Source organism: Cylas formicarius, unplaced genomic scaffold (genome assembly GCF_029955315.1).
Source record: "Cylas formicarius isolate icCylForm1 unplaced genomic scaffold, icCylForm1.1 PGA_scaffold_5__7_contigs__length_24384050, whole genome shotgun sequence".
Taxonomy (NCBI): Eukaryota; Metazoa; Arthropoda; class Insecta; order Coleoptera; family Brentidae; genus Cylas; species Cylas formicarius.
Window position 1 is genome coordinate 14466569 of NW_026844341.1, and position 23618 is coordinate 14490186.

Below are 23618 nucleotides of genomic sequence, written 5' to 3' on the forward strand. Positions count from 1 at the left end.
GAAAGCAGGTTGCTGAAACGAAAGGTATATTGTTCAGATACCTTTGGTTTGTTTATTAAACACCTCAGAAGATCGGGGACAATGCAATAAATAACATTCATTTGCAGAGTTATTTTTTGCATAATTAGTTATTTTCCATGAATTTCAAATTCCGTTATATGATGCCGTCCTAAGCTAATTTGTTTCTCATATTGTTCATTTCATCGCTAAACCACACTAAATTTGATTAACAAGTACCTAAATCCTACCTATTAATAAAGAAGCCATATCTTCAACACTCAATTTTTCAAAGCAACTTCCACGGGCTACTGTAATGCTATTTTGCTCCCAAGTGTGATCCTCCTAAGCTCTGTATAAGCCAAAAGGATGATTAGCGAAACGTCGATTCCTCAACAAAAGACGCAGAAGATTTGTAAATAGTATTACAGTAGGGTGTACATAGGATAAGTATATTTTCAAGTCCAACATTATTTTTTCTAACTACCCACAATGGCCCGAGATAAAGGGATCCACGACACCTGTATCATAATAAGTATTTCCACTTTTTGTTAAAATATTATCAGTACAAGTAGCAGCTGTGGTAGTTACCCTTGTGTTGTCCTGTACAGTAACTTCAACTCTAAAGCTACATAAAATACACAAAAACTCAAACAGACCGCCTAAAGATTTTTAAAGTTTCGCCAAATTCGACGATTCAAAATCCCAAAATAAGAAATAAGATATCGAGATTGAAAGTATCAGCACTAATGCAGGTAAAAATATTGCTATTGATTAATCAGCATTTTGTAAAACAGAGAATGTTGTTATTATTATTGCATTTTTGTGTCTATATTCCACACCATTCAAAATGCAGTTCGATGAAGAATTTTGTCGTCCTTTCTTAATAGTGTCATGCGTGTCGAACCAATCTCGTATAAATAATATAGGTTTCGTTTTTCAACCCGAAATTGATGAATTTGAGTTAGATATTTTGGTCTTCGCGCTTGTTTATTGAGGTTACGACCATTTATCGTGTGCTGGACTATACAAGGAACATAGGTGATAGTGTATTATACAACAAGTTTGATAAAGGGCATTTCAGTCACGAGTTTTGTTTATTATGTCGTTAATAAACTTAAGCATTTTATCAATGTGTTGCATACTATAATTTTTCGATGACCATTAGTTTCTGGTTTTGCAAAACAGCATGGATACATTCACTGAGTGATGTGTGACATGGCCGTGAGAATTGATAAACGTTAAAATTGAAGATGTGGGAAAATACCTGATAGCTCCCAAATCCGTGAGCAAAATCCTCGAAACTGACGTCGTAAAATGACTTTTTTGCGCTCTAGATGGGTGTATAATTAGGCATTTTAAAGGAGAGAGTAGAAAAACAATAAAACATTAACAATAGAACTCTGCTAAGGGTGTCGACAATAAGGTATTTGTTTCTACATACAGATGAAAAAAAAAACGTAGAAATAATTTCACAGAAAAAGCAAGTCTAACATATATAATGCTTTCTCTTTGGATATGGCTAGATACAAACTCTATGCATTCTTTTACAGGCTTTAATTTAATGCAGATTTTGCAAAATAAAACTGAAATTTTCAGTTTCAGTTCAGTTCAGTTTCAGTTAAGCTCTGAATAATTAAACACGTTGATTGGTGAAACCTCAGCAAGTTCGACTCGGCAAAAACCGACGTAGGAGGAATCCAGAAGATTTGTAAATAATACTGCCTAACTTTTTAACATGCCTAGCCGATTTTAAATATTTAGTATTATCACTTATTTTTCAATTAAAAATTACATTTCATCTTTAATTTGTAATTTCGTAATAGCGTTATTGTAAATTATAATAAAAAATTTATCAATTTAAAAAAAAACAGAAATACAGATTTATGAACAAGAACAGAAATACAATACAATGAACAAGAAATATGTATATAATTAAGCTCACATTTTATATATGAAATAGATTAATTATTAAAACACACACTAAATAATAAAAAAATAATTTAACATATAATTAGTTAATTAATAATTAATAATTAGTTTATTGAATAAAAAGGATTTCTTAATAGAAAATCGTTTAATTTGTTTTTAAAAAACTTCGGCGAAACTCCAACCCAACTAGCGCTGGCACTGCCTTCCTCAGTATATCAAAATACGCGAGACTCAAACGTCATACTGGATATTTACTAGCAAAATAACGGTCGTGTGTAGTAGGTAGGATTTGAACCTACGCTGCGTAAGAGAATCTCTTTTGTAATGTATTTGAAAGTCGAATTACTTCGTTTGCATTGGTGGAAATAATTTTTCCCTAGTTGGTGAGAGAAAACTGCATTTTTAAGCAAAACAATGGTCATTAGCAATCGGTAGGTTTTGAAACTACGCAGAATGAGAGAGTCTGATTTCTAGTCGCGTTAATCGACAGGCTTAATCTATTTCAAAGGTAAATTGTTTCGGATGAAGTGGCAAACAAAAATCATTTGTAATATAAGGACAGATCGCAATTTTTATATAATAAAAGGTTTAATTAAATTAATTTGCACCTAAATTAAGTACGCACAATTTTTATTATAAATTAGTTACCTTCTTAATATTATTGGGCAACAACTGTTTTTTGGCATCATTTCTAAACATTGAATTAGACTGATTAATATTAAAACTAATAATACAAAAACCGCTATATTCTAGGAATAAAAGTATTATTATTATTATATTAAAATGATCTCTAGTCACAGGTTTGACTATGACTAAACGACTAAATCTATTGGAATCTTTTTCAGGATTTTACTCACTCAATTCACCTTAGACAGAATTGTCCCTCATTTAGTTAGCTGTTAATTAAAAAGAGTATGTTTTTAAAAAATAGCAATATTAGTCTGCTGAGCCTAAGCTGCGATCGAGAATCTGACCTATAGTCAGACTCAAAAGGCAAATAAATTACCGAGCTTCCCAGGCCTGGTAAAGATACATCTAAAGCAATTTAACCGATGCACTGTTGTCTATATCCCTGATATGTTTGACAGCGTTTTTGTTTTCTTTGCATTTACCATTAATTTTGAAAAGTCGTATAGAATGTAAAATATCATACAATTTTGACAAGCAACCGTCTGATATATGTGTGTTTCGAGGGTTGAATACGTGTTTAGGAATATCACTGCTTTTAACTCCCATCACCGACACGAGTACACGCGAAAGACTTCAAAGCTAAACATCCCCGGGGCTTGGGGAAAAGCTCCTATTTTTGTTTCGCATCGGATCCATACGCCGTATTTGAGAACCTTTTTTAGTCCGCATTCCGTTTCAATAAATGTCTGATTAGACGTCTGAAACTCTGAAATTAAGGTAAAAGACTTGCTTTTTGCAAGCCGTCGCACGAAGGGGACCTTGTTTCGATGGTGTTTTCGTTTTTGCCCCTTTCTGTTCGCCATTTTGGACGATGGACAAATAGGAATTTACGGTATTCAGACTTTTAGCCGATTATTTTATCAGAACACTCACCTAGATTAAACTACAATGGCTTATTTGGAAAAACATAAGCGCAACTTATCCCGTTGGAGTGGACAAAGGTTTTGAAACACATATTCAAGCCGTGCAATACGTTGGTAGGTTGAGTGAGCTAAATTTTTGATTCAACATATGCGATAACAGGAAAAAAGGTATTTTTAATATTTTTAGAGTTATATGTACTAAACTAATATAAAGACAATGTCTTTTTTTATCACACAACATTTTTGAATTAATTTTTGAGATGTCATAACATAAAATAAAATAACATTCTAAAAATTGCTGTGCCGTGTACCGCTGGAATACATTTTGCATAAATTAACAGATTATTAGCGGGAAATCTCCGAAAGTAAAATATAGTTTTTGTACTTCCTTCTGTAAAATTCCTACTTAAACACCGATTTAATGTTTTCGTTTCCCACGGATCGTTCGGATGTTTTCGGAGATTTTTCCGCACGGCTCGGATTTTGACGTTTGTCAATTCTGAAGGCCATGTCAGCCAATGTATTCATGTGGTTTTGCAAAAATGTACCCAAAAACAGAACTAAAACAAAAATATATAGTATGCAACACGTTGGATAATAGTATATTATGCAATAAGTGCGGTAAACGGCATTTGAGTCGTGAGTTTATTTGGCAAATGCAGTTTATAAGTTGCATAATATGCTATAAATTTTAAAGACAAAAATAATTAAGACGAAATTCTGTGTTAACTTAAAACATAAACCAAAAAAGTGTCAATTTTTTTTAGTTTGATCATAAGAATTTATGAGGTAATTAGTTTCTTCAGTAAGATTATCTCGATAAAGACAGTCACCAAACAAAGAGAACGTTGCTTCCATCCATTTGTATAGACGAGCACGAAAAAGAAAACAATCTCGATTACTAGCGGTCTATTGTAAAATTTGCCTCGCCGTTCATCGAGTATAGCAGTGCGTGTAGTAGTGGGCATAGTACATGCGTCGACCGACTCGCATTCTTCTTCTTCTTTTTCAGAAAATCGGCCAGGGCGCAAGGGGTACGACAAGCTGTCCGCCCACGACGACGTCACTAAGAACTCGTCGAAGACTAACGAGAATGAGGACAACAACAACGGAGCGTGCAAAGACAACTGCAAGGCGACCAATGGCAACACGTCCGCTGCCTTGACGGACTCGGATAACGAATCCACGTTCACCGATGTAGAGTACGACGATAACGATGGGTTTTCAGACGATTCAGATTACGGTAAGTTTATTTATTTATATACTTAAGAACGACATAAAAAAAAATACAAATCGCAATATTGTCGCAATCGGAAAGAAATTCACCTTCTAATTGAGCTAAAGTAGAGTTTTAAGTAAGTAATAATAAATCAGGGGTCCGCAACGGGAACCCTGAGGCACACCAGACATACCTGACCGAAGTTAGCTCGAGTTGGGAGATTGGCAAATCATCACCAGTTGGCGAACGCAATCACGAAATTAAAATTCTTGAATGTAATTCATTCTTCCAAAGTCTCCCTCAAAGATCTATACAGGATGTCCCAATAGTGTGTCAAAGTAATATATCTCATTTATTATTGGTTACAGACAAGAACAAAAGAAACAATTCAAACTTATTTTCCACTATACAGGATCATTCGTAAATATGTGGATAACGAAACTAATATTTTTTTAAACGGGACACCCTGTATATTATTCCATTGATAGGTGCACCCTTTTATAATTAATCACCCAATATAGGGTTGTTATGGTCTGTAACGAGTGCTTTCGGATACCTGGACTTAGTAGTTTTTGAAGTATACACATTTCTTAGAGCAAAGCTCCAAAAAGAAGTACCGCAATAAGCCAAGAAAAATAAAAATAAATAGGTAAATTTTGAATGTTGTAAGAAAAATAATTATTTCAAACCTGCCAATTTTGGATTAGTTTTCTCAATTAGTTGGTTGTTAGTTGCTTAACATGCAATTCAACCATGAATTTTTCGATGGAAGAAATTGTTAGCTACGAGAATTTACAGGCAACAATAACCCGATTGAAAGCAGTCCTCTAAAACTAAAACTCTTGAGAGTATGATGAACTTAAATTGTTGCTTAGGAGAAAAACGAAAAAGCCAAAACTGTAGTGAACTAGGAAAATGAATGTCACACGGTCACAGACAACAGAAAACCCACATGTCCCAAGACTTAATTTATTTAATTAATTTCTAAGAGTTCAGGGAAGAAATAAGATTCATTCTTATAATGTAGAACTTCGAGAACTCAATGAAAATGATTATCAAATTACAAATTACAATTACAAAAAAAAACAATTTTTGAGCAAAATGATGATAATGATGATTATTTACGGGTGAATCGACATTCCATAAAAATGGTTGTGTTAATGGGCAAATTTTTTCACTATTATGCTAAAAGTACACCCCATTTTATGTTGCCAGAGTCAGAAAAATTAGTCTTTTTTGAGGTGGTATATTAGGAAATAACGAGAATGTGATTCCTTTATACCATCCCCATCAAGTTACGAACTACTTAAATAATTTATGGCAAAAATTTTGTGGGAATATATTAAAGACCAAGTGCATAAAACTTTCCTTACAATAAAAGAGGACATGTAACAGTAGAAAAGAAAAGCCCTTTAAAGGGTTAGTCATGAAATGCTGACCAATGTTATCCAATCGTTTAAGGACCGTGTTAAAGTGTGTATCGAAGCCGGTGGGAGACATTTTGAGCAATAAATAAAGTGAACTTAATTAAACAGTTGTTTTTTGTTTTGCAAGTTTGTTCTTAGTTTTTAAGTGTTTCTTCTGGGACTATTAGCAATATTAATACTGCATTTTTAATATTGTCCCCAGCGTAAAAACTGTTTAAAATGTTTTGTTGCGTACTTCACTTATGCTATTATCGGAAAGAATTATCCTCAATTCGTCTCTGTAGACTTTTCACCTTCAGGTAATATTTATTTTGTTCTCAATCTTTTGTGATATTTGTGTAAAAATGCGTAGACCTCAAAGTTTATGTACCGGGAATGCATAATAAAATTGGAAGAGCATCAATAGGAGTAATTAATGGAAGTGTAATATAGAGCATCTTTAATTTTTTGAAAATTTATATTATTCAATTTGACTCACCCTGTACAAACGATTCGAATTATAAAATTGTTGGCATTACAGCTGTTGGAAACTGCGTCAAAAAATATAGGGTATTAAACACACAACATGTTTGACGAAATGGCCTTAAATACGAAAACACTCAGTATAGACCATAACAACCCTGGGTGATTGAGTATCAAAGAGGGTATCTCTTAAGACCAAATTATAAATACACATATTTAGAGTCACAAATATTTAAAAATAATTTTACTTGTTTCTTTCAGTCTCCTCTATAACTTGTGTCTATTAATTTGACATACCATTTGGACACCGTTTATAATGTTGAGTTAACCTGTGAAGATGCCAACAGGATAATTAGCGTAACATCAGCAAGTTTGATTTATCAACAACCAGAGAATCCAGGGAATTTGTAAATAGAGCTGGGAATCTGTAATTTTTATACTTTGGTCTAGGATGTGCTGCATTCTCTAGATTTGTATACAGACTTTGAGTCAGATTTCAATCCCATTCAAAAGCTAACTTCAGTCACGTTCCCGAGAAGACGTCTATGATAGTCAAGTTGTCGCGCTTTTCTCAAGCATCCCAGACAATTCGGAAAATCCCGCACTGCACTTCATTTAAACGTAATTGCAAGGCCCTTCGAATGCAAAATAGACCTCCGATTAAGAGTCATTATCCTATTCTTTTGATCTTCGTTTGCGGACGTATCTGTAGGTAAGACCACAGATTTTAACGACGAAATGATCCTCGTTACTAATGGGCGTAGAACTTCGAATACGATTAGATTGGATTAAGTTAAATAATCCATCCAGACGCGCATTTAATGAAGTAATTAAACTGACACGGGAGGTGCATTACGACTTTGCTTTGTTGAAATTTTCGGTCACGCAAAGCCTCTGTGGAAATGGTTTTGTTCTCAGTTGGCCCGACTTCATTGCAGGAAAAGAAACAGACATTAACATAATACTTCTTCAGCAGAGGACAAGATGAAGGGGCATAAGGGGTCAGTTCAAAAGACATGTGGAAAATCAAGAAAACGTATAATAAAATATTAAGAATTTTCTGAAAGTGACTTAACTTAAACTGACGAGTGATTTGAGACCAATATCTCTACAAACAAAATGCAACGAGATAAAAGAGATACAAAAAATGATGAATTCAACTTATAAAGGCAAGTTAAAGACGTCACTTGCATTACACAGGCGAAATAAAAGCAATACTCTTATGGATAATGAAGGGCATACGCTATCAGAATCAGAAGTAGTGGAAGAATGGGAAAAGTATATTAAAAATATATTTGAAGATAACAGAGCACAAACACTAAACAACAAAACAAGAGAAAAGTTTTGTAAAATATTACAAATGATCTATTCTTATGTATGGATGCAAAACATGGACGCCTAATAAAGAAATGCTTAACAAAATCGAAGCATTTGAAATGTGGACACACAGAAGAATGCTTAAAATATCCTGGACCACATGAACCATAAATGAAGAAGTTTTTCAATGAATGGGACACGACAGACTACTATCAAGCGACGAAAACTTGAATACCTAGGCCATATCACTAGAGGACCTCGATATGACTTTCTTCGACTTATCCTTAACGGAAAAATAAATGAAAAAAGTGGATTGGGCGTAAGAGGCTTTCATGGCTAAGAAACCTGACACAATGGACAGGCCTTAACGCCCATGTAGCACAAGGTACGGGAAAGGTATGGAGAGATCGTGAACATGCCAGTCATCAACGTTCAATAGGGACATGATACTTGAAGAAGAAAAGATTTCGACACTACATAAGGTACTGGAAAGGGTGACTCGTGAACCAGTTCCTCCGAAATACTGTAATCCTGATCTGTGATGTTATGTCTAATAAGGGGACCACAGAAGAATATTCCATTATTAACCTCACTAGAGTGCAGTATACAAGTAAAGTAGAATGATTGTAAAAATGAAGGAAAAAAATGTATAATAAAAGCTTGCGTAAATAGCAATAAATTAAATTCTATATTTTTAATTAGTTTCTCGCAAACTTGCAAAACCCGATTCTAAATTAATGCTAGCAAGTTTCCCCCACAAATTGTTATTTTTCCCATAATTGCTAGGAGTGCGCATTTTAAACCTTGTCATACCTTATTTATTTTAAAGGCTCTCGACAGACGTTTTGATATCTCGCCATCCCACTCCTGAACAAAACCAGCCGGCTCGAACGACGAGAAATATTTCCTCGTACAGTAAGAATAAATGCTCCCCAGACCGGAAAACCTATTCATATCATACGTTTCCATGTCATATATTTGGATGTACGATTGTTCGCCTCATTTTATTTAAATATCGCTCTAGACGTACGAAGCTGATACGTATACGCTACGGTGAAAATACGATTATATCTACGCGTATACCTAAACGAAGTTGTTTCGTTTGTTTCGTTTTTTTTTGTTTCGCCGCAATCCTGAAAGTCCCACAGGGTCGTAGGGCTTCAAATACCGACGCCAAATGTTAATGAGCAAAATTTACCCAAACGCGGTTTCATGGAGATCATTGGTTTACTTTCCCCGTCGTTCCAATTCGTCCAACCGAATCGAGAAACTAAATTTACGTGAACAGATGATTCGGTTTTTGGGAACTTTGCCTCGTGTATTGAATATTTCCAAAAGAGTTTCCCAATAAGGTAGTCATTATACAGATGTTTCATAATAAAATCCTTTTCATAATAAAATCCTTGAGGTTATGATTGTAAGGAAAACAGGACTTCTTCTTCTTCATGTTGCGTCTCCATTATCCATTATCATTCTCGCAGATTGCGCAACGTAGGTGACGTTGTGCCCACAATCTTCCCCTGGATTATTTTGGAACCCGCAGATAGATAATTTTTCTTTTCTTTACTTCCTTTAACACCTCTAACTCTTTGTTCATTCTGATAGGCTCTCCTTCGTTAGTATCGTATCGTATACTCCACCAACGATATTCTGAGCATTTTTCTGTAGGTTCGCATCTCAAATACATCTATTACGCTTTCGTATATTCTTTTAAGGGTTCGAGCTTCTACTCGATAGTACAGCTCCGGAAATACACTTTACCATGCAGATTCTAAGATCTGCGACCTGAGTCGGCTGCATAGCATCTTTTTCATTTTGACCAATGCTGCTTGTGCACCAGATCGTTATATTCGTCTACATAGAGGTGTTCTTGCGGGAGGTTGTTTTTTGTTATAATAATTTATTTGGTCCTTTTTGTTTTACGTGTCAACAAAATGTAGCCTGGTAGTGACGACCCACTTCATGCATATTTCAATTATTATTGTAATCTATATGGCAGGAGTAAACTTCCTGATTGACATCCAGACAGCGTTGTATGCACTGTATCTGTTTCTAAAACCGAACTGGGTATAGAGATATTATCTTCCAGTCCCCGAGATACTCTGCGATGTACAGTTTTCAAGAAAACTTTCGGTGTGTGACTCATCAAACACATTATACGATACTCATAAAATTTCTTCGCATTTTCTGTTTTGGGTATTGTAAATAGGTAATCATTTCTATGTTATGGTTTCCAGGCCTCCTTTGTCCTTCAGTACTTTATCTACTCTCTGTCAATCTCTACTCTCTAATCATCGAACACGTTTTGCCTCTCTATATCTAGCACAACTTTTTCCTTCATTGTCTATTAGTTTGCACGACTTTTACTTTCTGACCATTTTATGGAGGATATGCAGATCTTTTCGGTGTTGTAACTTCTCAATTACCGAGCATGAACCCATCAGCCATATTTCCGTGGTCTGGCGATATTCATACATTTCTCTGATTTGAGGCTTTAGCTCCTTTCTTCCATTAGCGTGAGAATCTCATCCGACATTCAGTTTTGCCTTTTCATTATTGTTTGCGCCTTAGTCTTTTTTTCCTTTTGTAGGTTCCTGTAGATTGTTAGAAACGTATCTCATGCTCTTAGTTGATGCGTTTCTGGTTTCTTTATTTTTTGAGTTTGACCTTGATCTCCGCTACTAACCTTATATGGTCGACGCATACATCCACAACCGGATATGTTTTGGTGGCACTTTCTGCGTTCCTGTATCTCTGTCTTATCATAACGTAGTCTATTTGATTTCTGACTATATGCTTGTGTATTTTGATATTTGATTTTGATATCCTGATTTTCAGTGTACTTTTTACTTTCTATTTATGTTTATGAATACATACGCATGCAGGATGGAGTGAAACATTTTCCTGCTACAAATTATCTTGCAAACTCTGTGACCTTTGATTAATGATTGAAGCGAAATTTGAAAAGGCGTTGGCGATGTTAACACATGAACAAGTTTAACTGAGAGTTTAAGCAGCAGTAAAGGTTATTAACGAATCCTTATACATTGAGAAAGTTTGCAGGACCTCTACTCGTTGCCGACTTCACATTTTCGTAATATTACCCCCGCGTGCAAAGTCACAAAACGCTTTATCAAATCGCTAAAAGTATTTCCATTCCTAGTCGCGCCGTGTAAAATGAAAAATCGTAAAACAAATTGGAAAAGTTTACAATGCGAAAATATCAAAGGAACGCGTAGGAAAACAGTCTACGGAAATTTTACGAGCTTGACTACGTGTTCAGTTCCAGATACATGAATACATAATTTTTGTAAATTAATTAGTTTCGATAATAACACATATATGTGTAATTTCTTTTATTTATATTGATTGTTTGTAGTTATCTTCCTGCTATATCATTAACGATAATTGATGCGTAACACAACAAACGTTTGAAGTACGTTTTTAATCTATTGTGGCGACGTCTAGACTGAGATGTTACCTTAAATATGCGTTCCTAAAACGTATTGATATTACGTATTTTAATTGTAACGAAGGAAACGTCTCAAAAACGTTTTTGTTTACTGTGGGACGAAGTATAGGCCCAGATGTTACCTAAAATGTATGTTCTTAAATCGAATTGACATTACGAACTCGAATCGTAAACAAGGAGACATTTTTAAATACGTTCTAGACCCCGATGATATCTAAAACGAATTGATAATATATTCGAATCTTAACGAAGAAAAAGTTCCATATTTCCATTTTTTCTATCGAGATGATACCTTAAATATACATTTGCAAAACGTTTTGATATTGCATATTCGAATCGTAGCAAAGGAAACGTTCCAAATACTTTTTTTTCTCTGGGCCGACGTCTAAAATACATTCCCAAAACTTATTAGTATTACGTATTCAAATAATAAAGATTTTAAATATATTTTTTTGTCTGAAACAACATTCAAACCTATCCGGTACCCAAAAATTACGTTCCAAAAATCGATAATACTAATAACTAATACAGCATTTATTAAACAAGATGCTTTAAAATAACACCACAAACTACTACTTATAAAAAAAACGCCAAATAAAGGATGTGGTTTAGAGTTAATTAATGAATGAAAGAAACAATACAAAAAAACACCCAATTTATCAAGTAGAAAACCCGAAATTCAAGAATATTGATTGCAAAATGATATTAATTCTGAATCTAGATACAAGAAAAGACAACTTTTGGTTAGTGCTAAATTCATATGCTATAAGAACCAACATGTTTGTGACAGTTTAATAAATTCAATTCAAAATGTAATTAATAATATGACTATTAGGATAAAAGGATGTACTTGTCATTTTATTTATTATGCTACATTTTGTTAACTTACATCGAACAATTTTTTTATGTCTACTCATCTTATTGTGTGTATATTAATCTACGTATTTATTAATCTATATCAAAAACTAAAACTGTGCAAAAAATAAAGCGCCACAACAAAAGCAGTATTTTTTGGTTTAAGTAAACGAAGCAAAACCTTTATCGAAATATTTAATGCAAATATACAAAAGAACACCGCAAGAGTAACAGTTACACGATCCCTTTCCTTCTACGTCGACAATGAAAATTAGTTTGTTAGGCATGCACCGCTGAACGTACAGAGTTTTGGTCGGGAACTGAATTCAAACTCGTTAATTCGCTCGTTAACGGTTGACGAGATATTCATATTGAAATTCTGCCAGATCACAATAGCATTCTGGAAATGTTTACCGGTTGCTTCGTGGCTTTCCGGTGGCGCTCCCGCAAAGGTCAAGACCGCGATAAAAAGGGAGCGCTTCCGATTGCCGGAGAGACTCCAGTTTATGGCGAATGTAGTGCGAAACCCAACTATCGACGAAATACAAGGAGATTGATTAAGTGCTGGGGACATATAGGCGAGTGAAACATTATGTTTTTAATATTTAGGATATAAAGTTACGTAAAATTTTCATTAGGGAGATTTTATCTGCTCCTATTAGTATCGACCTGCGCTTTAGCGAAAATGATACGAAACTTTCTATACCCTACGTTGGGCACAGAATAGACAAACATACATACATTCTACTTTCACATTCTACTCTGTACCTGCTTATTGAGGCTTATTACGTCCAATAATTGTGAAGTCCTCGTGTACACAAACGGTGCACTTTTATTTTCTTGTATTGTAGTTTTTTTGTTTGCACTTATTGACTACTCAGCTGTGAACAATCACTTTCCTGCTTTAATAAACCAAAGCTCCCTAAAGGTTGCGTAGACTGAAAATACGTAGACAGCGTCTAAATTTGCTTTTTTATATTGAATAACTCTATTAGTTGTTTGATTTTCTATATTAGCTGGTACGAATTCCCTTTGAGAGCGCGGGCAAGACAATCTTCCCGTGAAAAATTTTTGGTTGCTTGATTTTGGACTCTGAGATTTGGGAGGTTGCAGAGATCAAATAACAAAACTATCACCAACTTAGTGTCTTTATGGAGATTGTCGAGCGCTTTCATCTCAAAAACTTTCATAAATAATGGGTGTTTTTTTTTTTCGATATATAGAACTTTAAGTTGGCATTACTGGTCAAGATGGCGACCGATTTAACAGCTGTCAAGTGATTTATTCTCAGTTTGGATTGGCAATTCATCATGAATAGACTCACGCCTGAAAAACGCTTGCAAATAGTGCAATTTTATTTCGAAAATAATGGTTCTGTGCGGAATACGTATCGCGCACTACGTCCATTTTATCGTCGACAAAATCGTCCATCAGAGCAGTTAATTCAATTAACCATGGAACGTTTTCGCACCACGTTTACTCTTATTGATAACTCACATACCCAGAGACGCCGTACGGTGCGTACAGAAGAAGCTATTGCTGCTGTAGAGCGTAGCATTGAGGAAGACTCGAATGAGTCCATCCGTCATCGAGCACAGGAATTGGATCTGTGTCCATCCACTTTATGGAAGATTTTGCGGAAGGATCTTGGTTTACGGGTTACAAAATCCAACTTGTGCAAGAATTAAAGCCAAACGATCATCAAGTAAGGCGTAGATTCGTAGAATCGGCCCAAAACGAGATTTTCATAAGCGAATTTTGTTTAGCGATGAAGGGCACTTCTGGTTGAATGGCTACGTCAACAAACAAAACTGCCGCATTTGGAGCGAAGCTAATCCTCAAGTGTATGTCGAAACACCATTACATCCAGAAAAACTGACTGGTGCGCTTTATGGGCTGGTGGAATCATTGATCCATAATTCTTCAAAAACGATGATTGCCAGAACGTTACAGTCAATGGATGGATGGAGATGTGGACTCAGCAAGACGGCTCAACATGTCACACAGCTCGTGCCACAATCGATTTATTGAAAGACACGTTTGGTGACCGCCTAATTTCACGTTTTGGACCTGTAAATTGGCCTCCTAGATCTTGTGATTTAACACCGCTAGACTACTTTCTGTGGGGTTATGTAAAGTCATTGGGCTATACGGATAAGCCACAAACGCTTCACCATTTGGAAGACAACATTCGCCGTGTTATTGCCGATATACGGCCACAAATGTTGGAAAAAGTCATCGAAAATTTTACGTCCAGATTGGAATACATCCGCGCCAGCCGTGGCGGTCATATGCCAGAAGTCATATTTAAAATGTAATGCCACAAGATTATCTTTTGGATAAATAAAATTCATGTCAATCGAATAATCCATCGTTGTTTTATTGCAACTTAAAGTTCTATACATCGAAAAAAAATACCCCTCATATTTTCAATATTTGTAAACAGTATTATTCGGATTTCGTATCTGAAGATGACAGTAAATAAAAGAACCTACTATTGGCTACATTTTCAAAACTACATTAATGTTAAAACCATTAAGGTTCCCCTCGTAGAATATCTTTTAGCGTTTCAGAGATTCTAGAATATTTTAAAATCATTTTTCCGTCAAAAAATCGTAATTTACGCGAAGTCTACTATTTCTGGCATCATTTGACATCTCTTCCCCTACTGCTAACTAATAATAATCCCCCTAATACGTAAGTCCCTCTTATACTGAATCCTGCGACAGTATTAATAATGCCTGAAATTTGCGCTCGGAAGGGCATGGGACTCTGCCTTCATCATTCCCCCGTTGATTTCGAATTCAGCCTTCATACATATGTCCCTTTAAGGGCGCGATATTAAATTCCGGGTAATACAGAAATTTTTTGGACACTTACTTCTATATTTCCTTCGGTCCGACGTTATCCAGGTCGAGACAATTTGGAGCTTCCACATAAATTTTATTACGGAAAAAGACCTTTTCAATTTCGTATTTTTCGCCCGTAGAGTCTGATCGGGAAAACTTGGTCTCGACGTTTACGCCTGTTTATCCGTTTGGAACGATGTTGACGCGATCGCTTTTATTATGTAAGATTTTATATAACTGTATCGAGACTAGTAGACATGTTTTATCAGCACCAATTTCCCCACAGTGTTTTAGAAAGGCAAAATGACGACTCTCTGAATCAAATCCTCCTAGGCAGCTTGGAATTTTCTAAATTTTTGAGATGGATCAGGCTAAAATACTATACTGGCCTATAGTTGCAGGATTTCAATTTTTATACATTGCAGTTTCAACGTGCTCAGAAAGTTACCCTCCTAATGCTATATATTAATTTCGTAGTTTGTTGGAAGTGCCAGTACATACATTGCTTGTCTTTTATTACTCGATCAATCGGTTTTCCAACTTCATTTAAATGTGATTAAAGCGCGAACCGGGAAGTATAGGTTTGCGTAAAGTTACGTGTCACTTTGCAAGCGATTTGAGCAAGAGTCGGCGGAACGGCAGCAGGATTGATGTGACCTGGGCCCATAAATAGACCTTGACTGTGGAATTTAACAGAGATAGATAAACCCTGATCGTCACTCTGACCTTGCTGGTATTAGCGATTGGGATAATGAAAAAGAAACTCGTAAACCTGGGGGAAAGGTATTGATCCGCGGGAGACGAAAGTATGGGGAGGAAGGGCGCGAGACTTTGGGAAACTCGTTAAAGTTTGCGAATAACCCATCAAACATATAAGTGACTTGTTTGATTTATATTTAATCTATAAAGTTTTAATCGTCAAGCTGAACGGTTTCGGATAGTTCGGCTTTTGAAATTGGATGGCAATTCAAAGACATCAGGCAATAAAATAAGAAGGCAAAATAATATTTGCAAAAATCAACTGAAAACTTAATGAAGTTAAGCCTTAGCGTAAATTTTTATAGAAAATATACTTAATGTATAGACAAGAAGGTATAGGTATCAATGACCAATATATTTTACCTAATAGGTATATAGAATATTCTATACTATTTTACATACTTGAAATGAGAATTTATTTACATTCACCGTATTCTTTTTAACGATCGTAATAAAATAAATATAACTGTTTTATATGCAGGGGGCAATTTGATGCCTAAACAGAAGCGCTTACTTTTCATTACATTAAATTAATTAAACGACGAGTTACAAATAATTCTAAGAAATTTTACTAAAAAAATATATACAATACAAATCGGAGATATAATTTTATAACGCTAGGTCCATTGCTACGTACCTTTGTTTATGTTGTTGGTCCCTAAGACATAATTTTTTGTTTAATGTTATAAGGTAAAACCGTTTTACATCGGATACTATACAACTAATTATACGGTTGTCTATAGAATTTTATTGCTTTAAAACATGCAGTAGAGTGGTAATTATAAGAAAACAAACACAAAAAAATATGAAGACAGTTTTCTCGCCGCTCTTTGACCAGAGTTGCTTAACACAAGAACAACATCATCTGTTGTTAAGAGTCTCATTTTGCCCCTATCGTTAAGATATCAGCCATAAGTCACACAACGTTAAGTAAACTTAATAGCGTATTTGTTTGCTACTCTAAGTTTTGTAACCGTTCTCAATACTTGGTTGGTTAAGTCACAAATATAGTGCTAGTGAGTCTGATAGACCCAAAACAGAATAAAGAGTTAAAAAGATTGAAGTACATTCCGTTTCTTAATACTTTTTAAAATAAAGGCTAATCATTTTCTTTTTATTTTAAATAAATAGGTTGGTTGATATATCTGGGGACCAACGTGCGCAAATATCTATAAATGTAAAGTGATCGTAATCATCATACGCTTGATTACTTTTAATCACTTTTTCAATGTAATTGCTTTTTAAAACTCGGTCGGATCGGCAATAAAATCGAGAGGCCCGTTGCGTCATAAATAACTTAATAATTATTATCGGATGTTTCTGATGGATTTTTCACGTCACATTCAATGCGAATTAAATTGAATTATTACGCGCCAAAATCCTCTCCGAAACGCAAATAATACATTTTAAATTACGTATATTTAATTGCTTCGAGATACGAAATTTAATATTGGTCGCTGGAAATTTGTATTAATTTACTTGTTCCGACGATATTCGATTTTGATTACGTTTCCATTACCACACGTAAACGTATTTCAAAGCGCAAAGGCTCCACCTGATACCCTGGTATGTTCTGGGCGTTTTAAAAACACTTTTCGCAATTCATCATATTATTAAAAAAAAATTTGCGTAGTTGTTAAATTAACAAACAAAATTTAGTGTGTACACAACGCGATTAATTGCACAATCAAACTGGTTCAACAGCATAAATCCTGACATAACCTCAAACCTGCTCTGAAACCAGCTTTGCATATCTACTTACCCGCAACCAACAGCCACTTAAGAATTTTAAATCTTACGTTTCTACTTTTTCTACCTACCGGTTTTTGACATTTTTATAAATGGAAATATTAGATATATTGGAAATATTAAAAACATTCTTAAATCTCGTCAGTAGCAATTCAAAACGCTGTTTATAAATATATGTTTCATGATTTGTTACCCTGTAAGTATTAAACTTATTAAAGAACAATTTTGACAAACATATATAGTCAACATATATACAATTTTTGATATGGTTAATAATGAAATCTTAAGGCGGAAACTTAAATTTAGAAATAAGTTTAACAATTTAATCATGACAAACTAAAAAAAATAGGATAATAGGCGGACTATCACCCAAAGAGCGCTTTTACACTTAACGTTTTAATACAAAGGAAACAAAAAAAACAGTCATGAACATCATTTATTATAAAAATTGTTTTTATAATAAAAAAAACAATTTTTTTTGGAATTAAGAAACGCATAAATCGTTTAAATAATCTACTACAGATTTGATGCTTAAATTTTAAATTCTATATCAACCTCATTCATTGTTAACATTAAATGATTTTCTGACCTGCTCTACCTGTTCTTATGGTTCAAATAATATAGCCAATGACTTATAAGCATTAAGCTTAGGTTATGAACTGAAAATATAGAGAATAGAGAATTTAAGTCCTCTTTATGGCTTTATAGCTTTAGTGCCTTATAACTTTCATCTTTATAGCTGCATGAAATACGTTTGCTTGAAAAGAGTAAAGAAGGAAAGTCAGAGATGTATGTTAAGAAGAGCAGAGCACCAAAATCGACCCTTGGGATACTCCCTGTGTCACATAAAGCGCGTTAGATTTATTATTGTTGTAAACAACATGTCGCAATCTTCGGTCAAAGTAAGAGTTAATTAATTTAATGGACCTACTCTGAAAACCAATAAAAAACTTTTGACAACCAATTTCAATATTCACAGTATCAAAAGCTCTGCTGTAATCCAGCAGAATAAGTCAAGACACTTTATTTCGATCACTCTGACAAATCATCAGTTATTTTTGAAAGCGTAATAATATATTAATTGGCTTTAACTGTGATATATCAGTGGGGTTCGAAATTTTTGGAAGTGGAATGGCATTCTTCCAGGAATTAGGAAATAGTGAATATCTAATGCACATATTTATGATGTGTGTCAGGTGTTTAATTATAACATCCAGTAGCATTATTTTTTATAGAGTTCAAACATTTTTTAATATCAGCTTCATTAACAGTTTTTTATTTATTTATTTATATAAGTTTTAAAGTTGTGATTTAATTTTAGAACTTATGCAAGAAGAAATGTAGAGAAATTTTTAATATTTCTTAAAGTTCATAGTTGCTAACTATAACTTGCGAGTTCGACAGAATGGGTTGGCTCGTACCATGACAATTATTCGTATTTAAATATAATTTAATGCGTTTTAAAATTTATAATCAGTTGTCAGATTATGCTGATTGCCAATGTAAGCAAATTTAAGAACTCTAACTTTTGCGGCACCCTGTATCAACAAAATTATAATATTTTCAATCTTCAGGAGAGTCCAAGAAACTTTTCTACAAAACTTTTTTTCGTATCTCCTATGGGTTTCCAGATCGTATAGTGGGTCGTTTTATCTGGCACACGGTGTAGGTGCAGATAGCACATCTTATTTTAAAAGGCGAAAACTTCATCTCCGTATACGTTCTACGAACATCGATTCGGAATTTTAAACTGCCCTTCGTGCGAAACGTTTCGCGTCAATCTCAATGATTTATATTAGCCGGGTTCGGTAAACTTTCCCGAACCATAGAGGTAACATCCGCCTGAGCGAAATAAAAACTTCTAGAATAACTTTTCGGAAACATTTCAAATCCAATACGTCTCGAAAAGTTCTGCTATTTCGTGCTGTTCGTGTTCGCGTCTAGTGCGGTGAATAGATTTTTATTTTATCGACGAATAAGTGAATAAGTGAATAAGTACATAATGCAGCTCTCTCTCTTTCTTAATTTCTTAGGCATAGGCTTAGTAATGCACAAGGTGGTACCACTACCTTATCTCAGGAACTAGACGACAGTCAGCAAAAACGTAAATACCACAGGCGCTTTTTTTTTGGACTTTTAATTTATTATTCATTTATTTATTTTCCTCTATTAGGTTAGCTGTTAATTTAAAAAAAGATACTTTTAAGCAAAATAATGGTCGGACTATTTGCGAAACTTCCGGATTACTTCTGTATCGGTTGTTGTTGAGTCGAACTTGCTGACGTTTCTCAAATCATTCTGTTGGCATCTTTCAACAAGTGTGATAGACGGCATTTGCGAGATTGGTGAATTGTTGGATGTTTTGCAGAAGGGAGTACAAAAATAGTATATTATGCAACAAGTGCGTTAAACGGCATTTGAATCACGAGTTTATCTGGCACGAGCGGATCGCTGCGGAGCTAGTGTTTAATAAACCAGTGACTTAAAAAAATCCAAACGTGTTCTATTCCTTTTCTTCGACCGTTAGTTTTTTTTATACATTTTTGCAAAACAATACGAATATGTTCACTGACATGACCATCAGAATTGATAAACATCAAAATTCAAAGCGTGGGAAATATCTGGGAAAACATCCGATTGCTCCCAAACCCGTGCGGTAAAATCCCGGAAATGTGGCTCCGGATTCATGGGAAACGAAACTGACTTGGTAAAGTGACGTTTCCCGCACGCTAGATCGGTGGGTAATTAGGTATTTTACAGGCGGGAGTAGAAAAAATTATTTTTTCTATTCCCTTCTGTAAAAAAAACTTGAAAAAGAGTTTTTTTTTCAAAATATCAGTATACATTTATTTTTTATGGAAACTTCCACAGGCTACTACCATATTAGTTTTCTACTCCTGTCTGTAAAATATCTAGCGTACGGAAAGTGTCATTTTATCACGTCAGTTTCGTTTTTCCCACGGATCTGAGTGAGTTCCGAGATTTGCGCGATATTAGCGCACTGGTTTGGTCGGAGCAATCGGAAGTTTTCGGAAATGTTACGCACGGCTTAAATCTTCACGATTGTCATTTATCTATAACGGTCGTGTCAGTGTTGTTCTGCAAAAGTGTACCCAAAAATGAACGGTCGTTATTATTAACTAAATGAACAAATTTCCATTGAGGCAAATTCCAGCGAAAAAGACATTTTAAATGCAAAATAAATAAAAACTAAAAGTTCAGATTTTCACGAAATTATATATTTTGACAAGACAATTGTTTCGACAACACCGTGTCTTTATCAAATTTGACATGTAGACATTTGATAACGACACGGTGTTGTGGAAACAATTGTCATCTCAAAATATATAATTTCGTGAAAATCTGAACTTTTAGTTCTTATTTATTTTGATAAGTGGATTTTCATCAAGTAAAAGCCACCTCAGTTCAATTTTATATGCACCTTCGCAGTAATTTAAAATCGGTTATTTGTAGACCCCTCATATTATATATCATCGAATTGTGTTTCTTCCATTGAATATTTTAACTGAAGTAATGAATATAGATTCCGCAGTCCAAATAATGTTATGAAAAATATTTTGTAGGAAATTTCTGCCCATAAAAATATTGTCTTGTTCTAGCCTGGCGTTAAAATCCCGCTGTTCAAGTTTCTGCAGGTGCGATTGCAGCGTTCAGTAGTAGTGTGTTCAAAGTGCAATAGAATATCTATCTGCTTTTCTTTCCTGAGTATCTGACGACGGTTTTTTTACTCTCTCCTAAACTGACGGTAGAAATATTTTTTCGCTAGAATTTACCTCAATAGAAATTTATTCATGTAGGTCTTAATAAATGATATTCTATAATCAAAATTTTATTAACTTCTACAGGATTTTTCAAAATTCGCTGTAGATATTTTAAGCCAATTTTTGAGGCAATTTTATTTTAAAAATATGCTTCACACTGAAGAAGGCGACCAGTAATTCAGAAACAGTGATTGATGATTGGCGTCGAGTTATCCGTACTGATTATAAAAACAGTATATTTAAGATGAGTTTATACGTCCCCTGTAAATATATCCTATGAGATATATTCAATATTTCCTGTAATTGGGTCATATTACCTGTTAGAAATAATAATAATTATTATTATTTTTGTTATTATTTTTATTATTATTGTTAAATAAATAAAAAACACCTCCATTTTTCAGCGAACGGCTGCTCAGCTGTTGACTTAACTGAGCATGTAAAAAAAATCCATAAATCAACTTACAATAAGACAAATTTTACAACAAATTGACACAAATAAGTAAGTAAACGAGCTAACAGTAACAATAGATTGATAATAAGAAAAAACGTAGGAAATAGGAACAAATTAAAATTAAAATAATAGAACAATAATTAAATCAATAAAATTCATAAGGCTAGTCTATTTTTAACAAAGGTACAAACACATAATTTATATTATTAGATTTTTATTGTTATTATTGTTATTATTATTATTACTATTATTATTATTATTATTATTATTATTATTATTATTATTATTATTATTATTATTATTATTGAAGCATAATACATTATGGTTTTTCTTTGAAAAAAATGAGAATACTGAAGTAAGAGTTTTTTAATGTATTCTTTTTATTACACGCAAACAGAATTTGAAAGGTCTTGAATAAAACAGTTTAAATATGGGGCCAATAATGAAGATGCTCATCAATAATTCCGAAACGTTCCGTTAAAAATCAGTATACGGCGAAGCGAGTCACACTGTATACATAAAAATATAAAAAATGAGCTGTCAAAATTAACCCAAGCAACTTTTGTGTTTCACTTTTGGTTACTCTCTTCCCGTTCCCGTCCAGTCAAAGTCAACTACGACCGAATTGAAAAATGCATCTTGTGTTTCATTAAAATCGAGCACACTAATGACAACGACGCATTGACAACGAAAAATGGACGCACTGTTACAAGGCACCATATTTTAATTATCAAAAATTATAATACTTTTTCGAAGAAGCAACAACTTCGCGTCCCTAAAAATATGAAATGACCAGAGTTTCTGATGTATGGCAGTTTTTATAATGGTAGGTACTAACGTGAACCGCCTTCTGTAATTTTTGGCCCCCTCCGAACCGTCTCCCAAACGTTTTCCGCCTACTTAGATTTTCGCCTTTCATTTACGAAAGCCTTTGAAAATTAATAAATATAAATTCGTTCTGTTCGTTGCGAGGGAAACTCTGAAGTATTCTTCCACCGCGCGATGACGTCAGTGTCCCGAACTGCTTTTGACGTCCTCGTGTTTTTTTTTTTTTTGCTTCGTATTTCCAGGTCTCTCAGAGACAGGTATTTTCTTACCGTAAGCAGTAGTCTTAGTATACGCAAATGAGTCGTAAAAACGTTTGAAAATATTTGAAAAGTTTTGAAATTTTGGTACTGAACTCCCAGTTTCGAAGATGTAGTTCTAGTAGCTATGGAAGTGCAAAATTACCTGCACAAAGTGTAAATTAAAACTTTAGCTTGGCCAGCGCGAAGTCCCGATATAAACCCGATTGAGCACTTGGGACAACATGGGTCAGCAGGTTGAAGCCTCATCATTGAACCTAATCGAACGAGATTTAATCAGAAACCACATTTCAATTTCAAATATGGTCCAAGAAAGTGTGAGGCAGTAATGGCAGTAAGGCGCTATTAAATTTTTATTATTTCATTGGTATACGTTATAACCTTACTTGAAATGTTGCGACGTTTTTTCCAAATAATCATTCATTAGAATGGTTAACCAAACGTCGGCAAGTTCGATTTAACAACAAGTTGTAAATAGCATTAATTAAATATCCGATTTAGATTTTGCACTTTTACCACGGGTATTGAACTCTGTATATAAAAGACTAATTTTTAGAAAGTTTTGCTACAATTTTTCCTGAATCTACTCACACAATTTAGCGTGTGTTGCTTCATGTCTTCAATATTTCCTTGTATTATTATGTTCAATTGTCGTATCCTTTTTTATTAAACAGGATAACTCTTTTATTATTTGTTTATCCGCAGC

At 34.2% G+C, this 23618-nt stretch overlaps 1 protein-coding gene across 1 annotated transcript in view; it reads left to right on the forward strand.

The window, feature by feature from the left end:
• The window catches only part of LOC132702313 (myb-like protein B), a 113089-nt gene that overhangs the window by 75126 nt on the left and 14345 nt on the right, over positions 1 to 23618 (forward strand). Inside the window, exon 2 of the mRNA XM_060670872.1 lies at positions 4495 to 4725. Within this exon, the coding sequence (XP_060526855.1) occupies positions 4495 to 4725 (231 nt within the window). The remainder of the gene's footprint in view (positions 1 to 4494; positions 4726 to 23618) is intronic.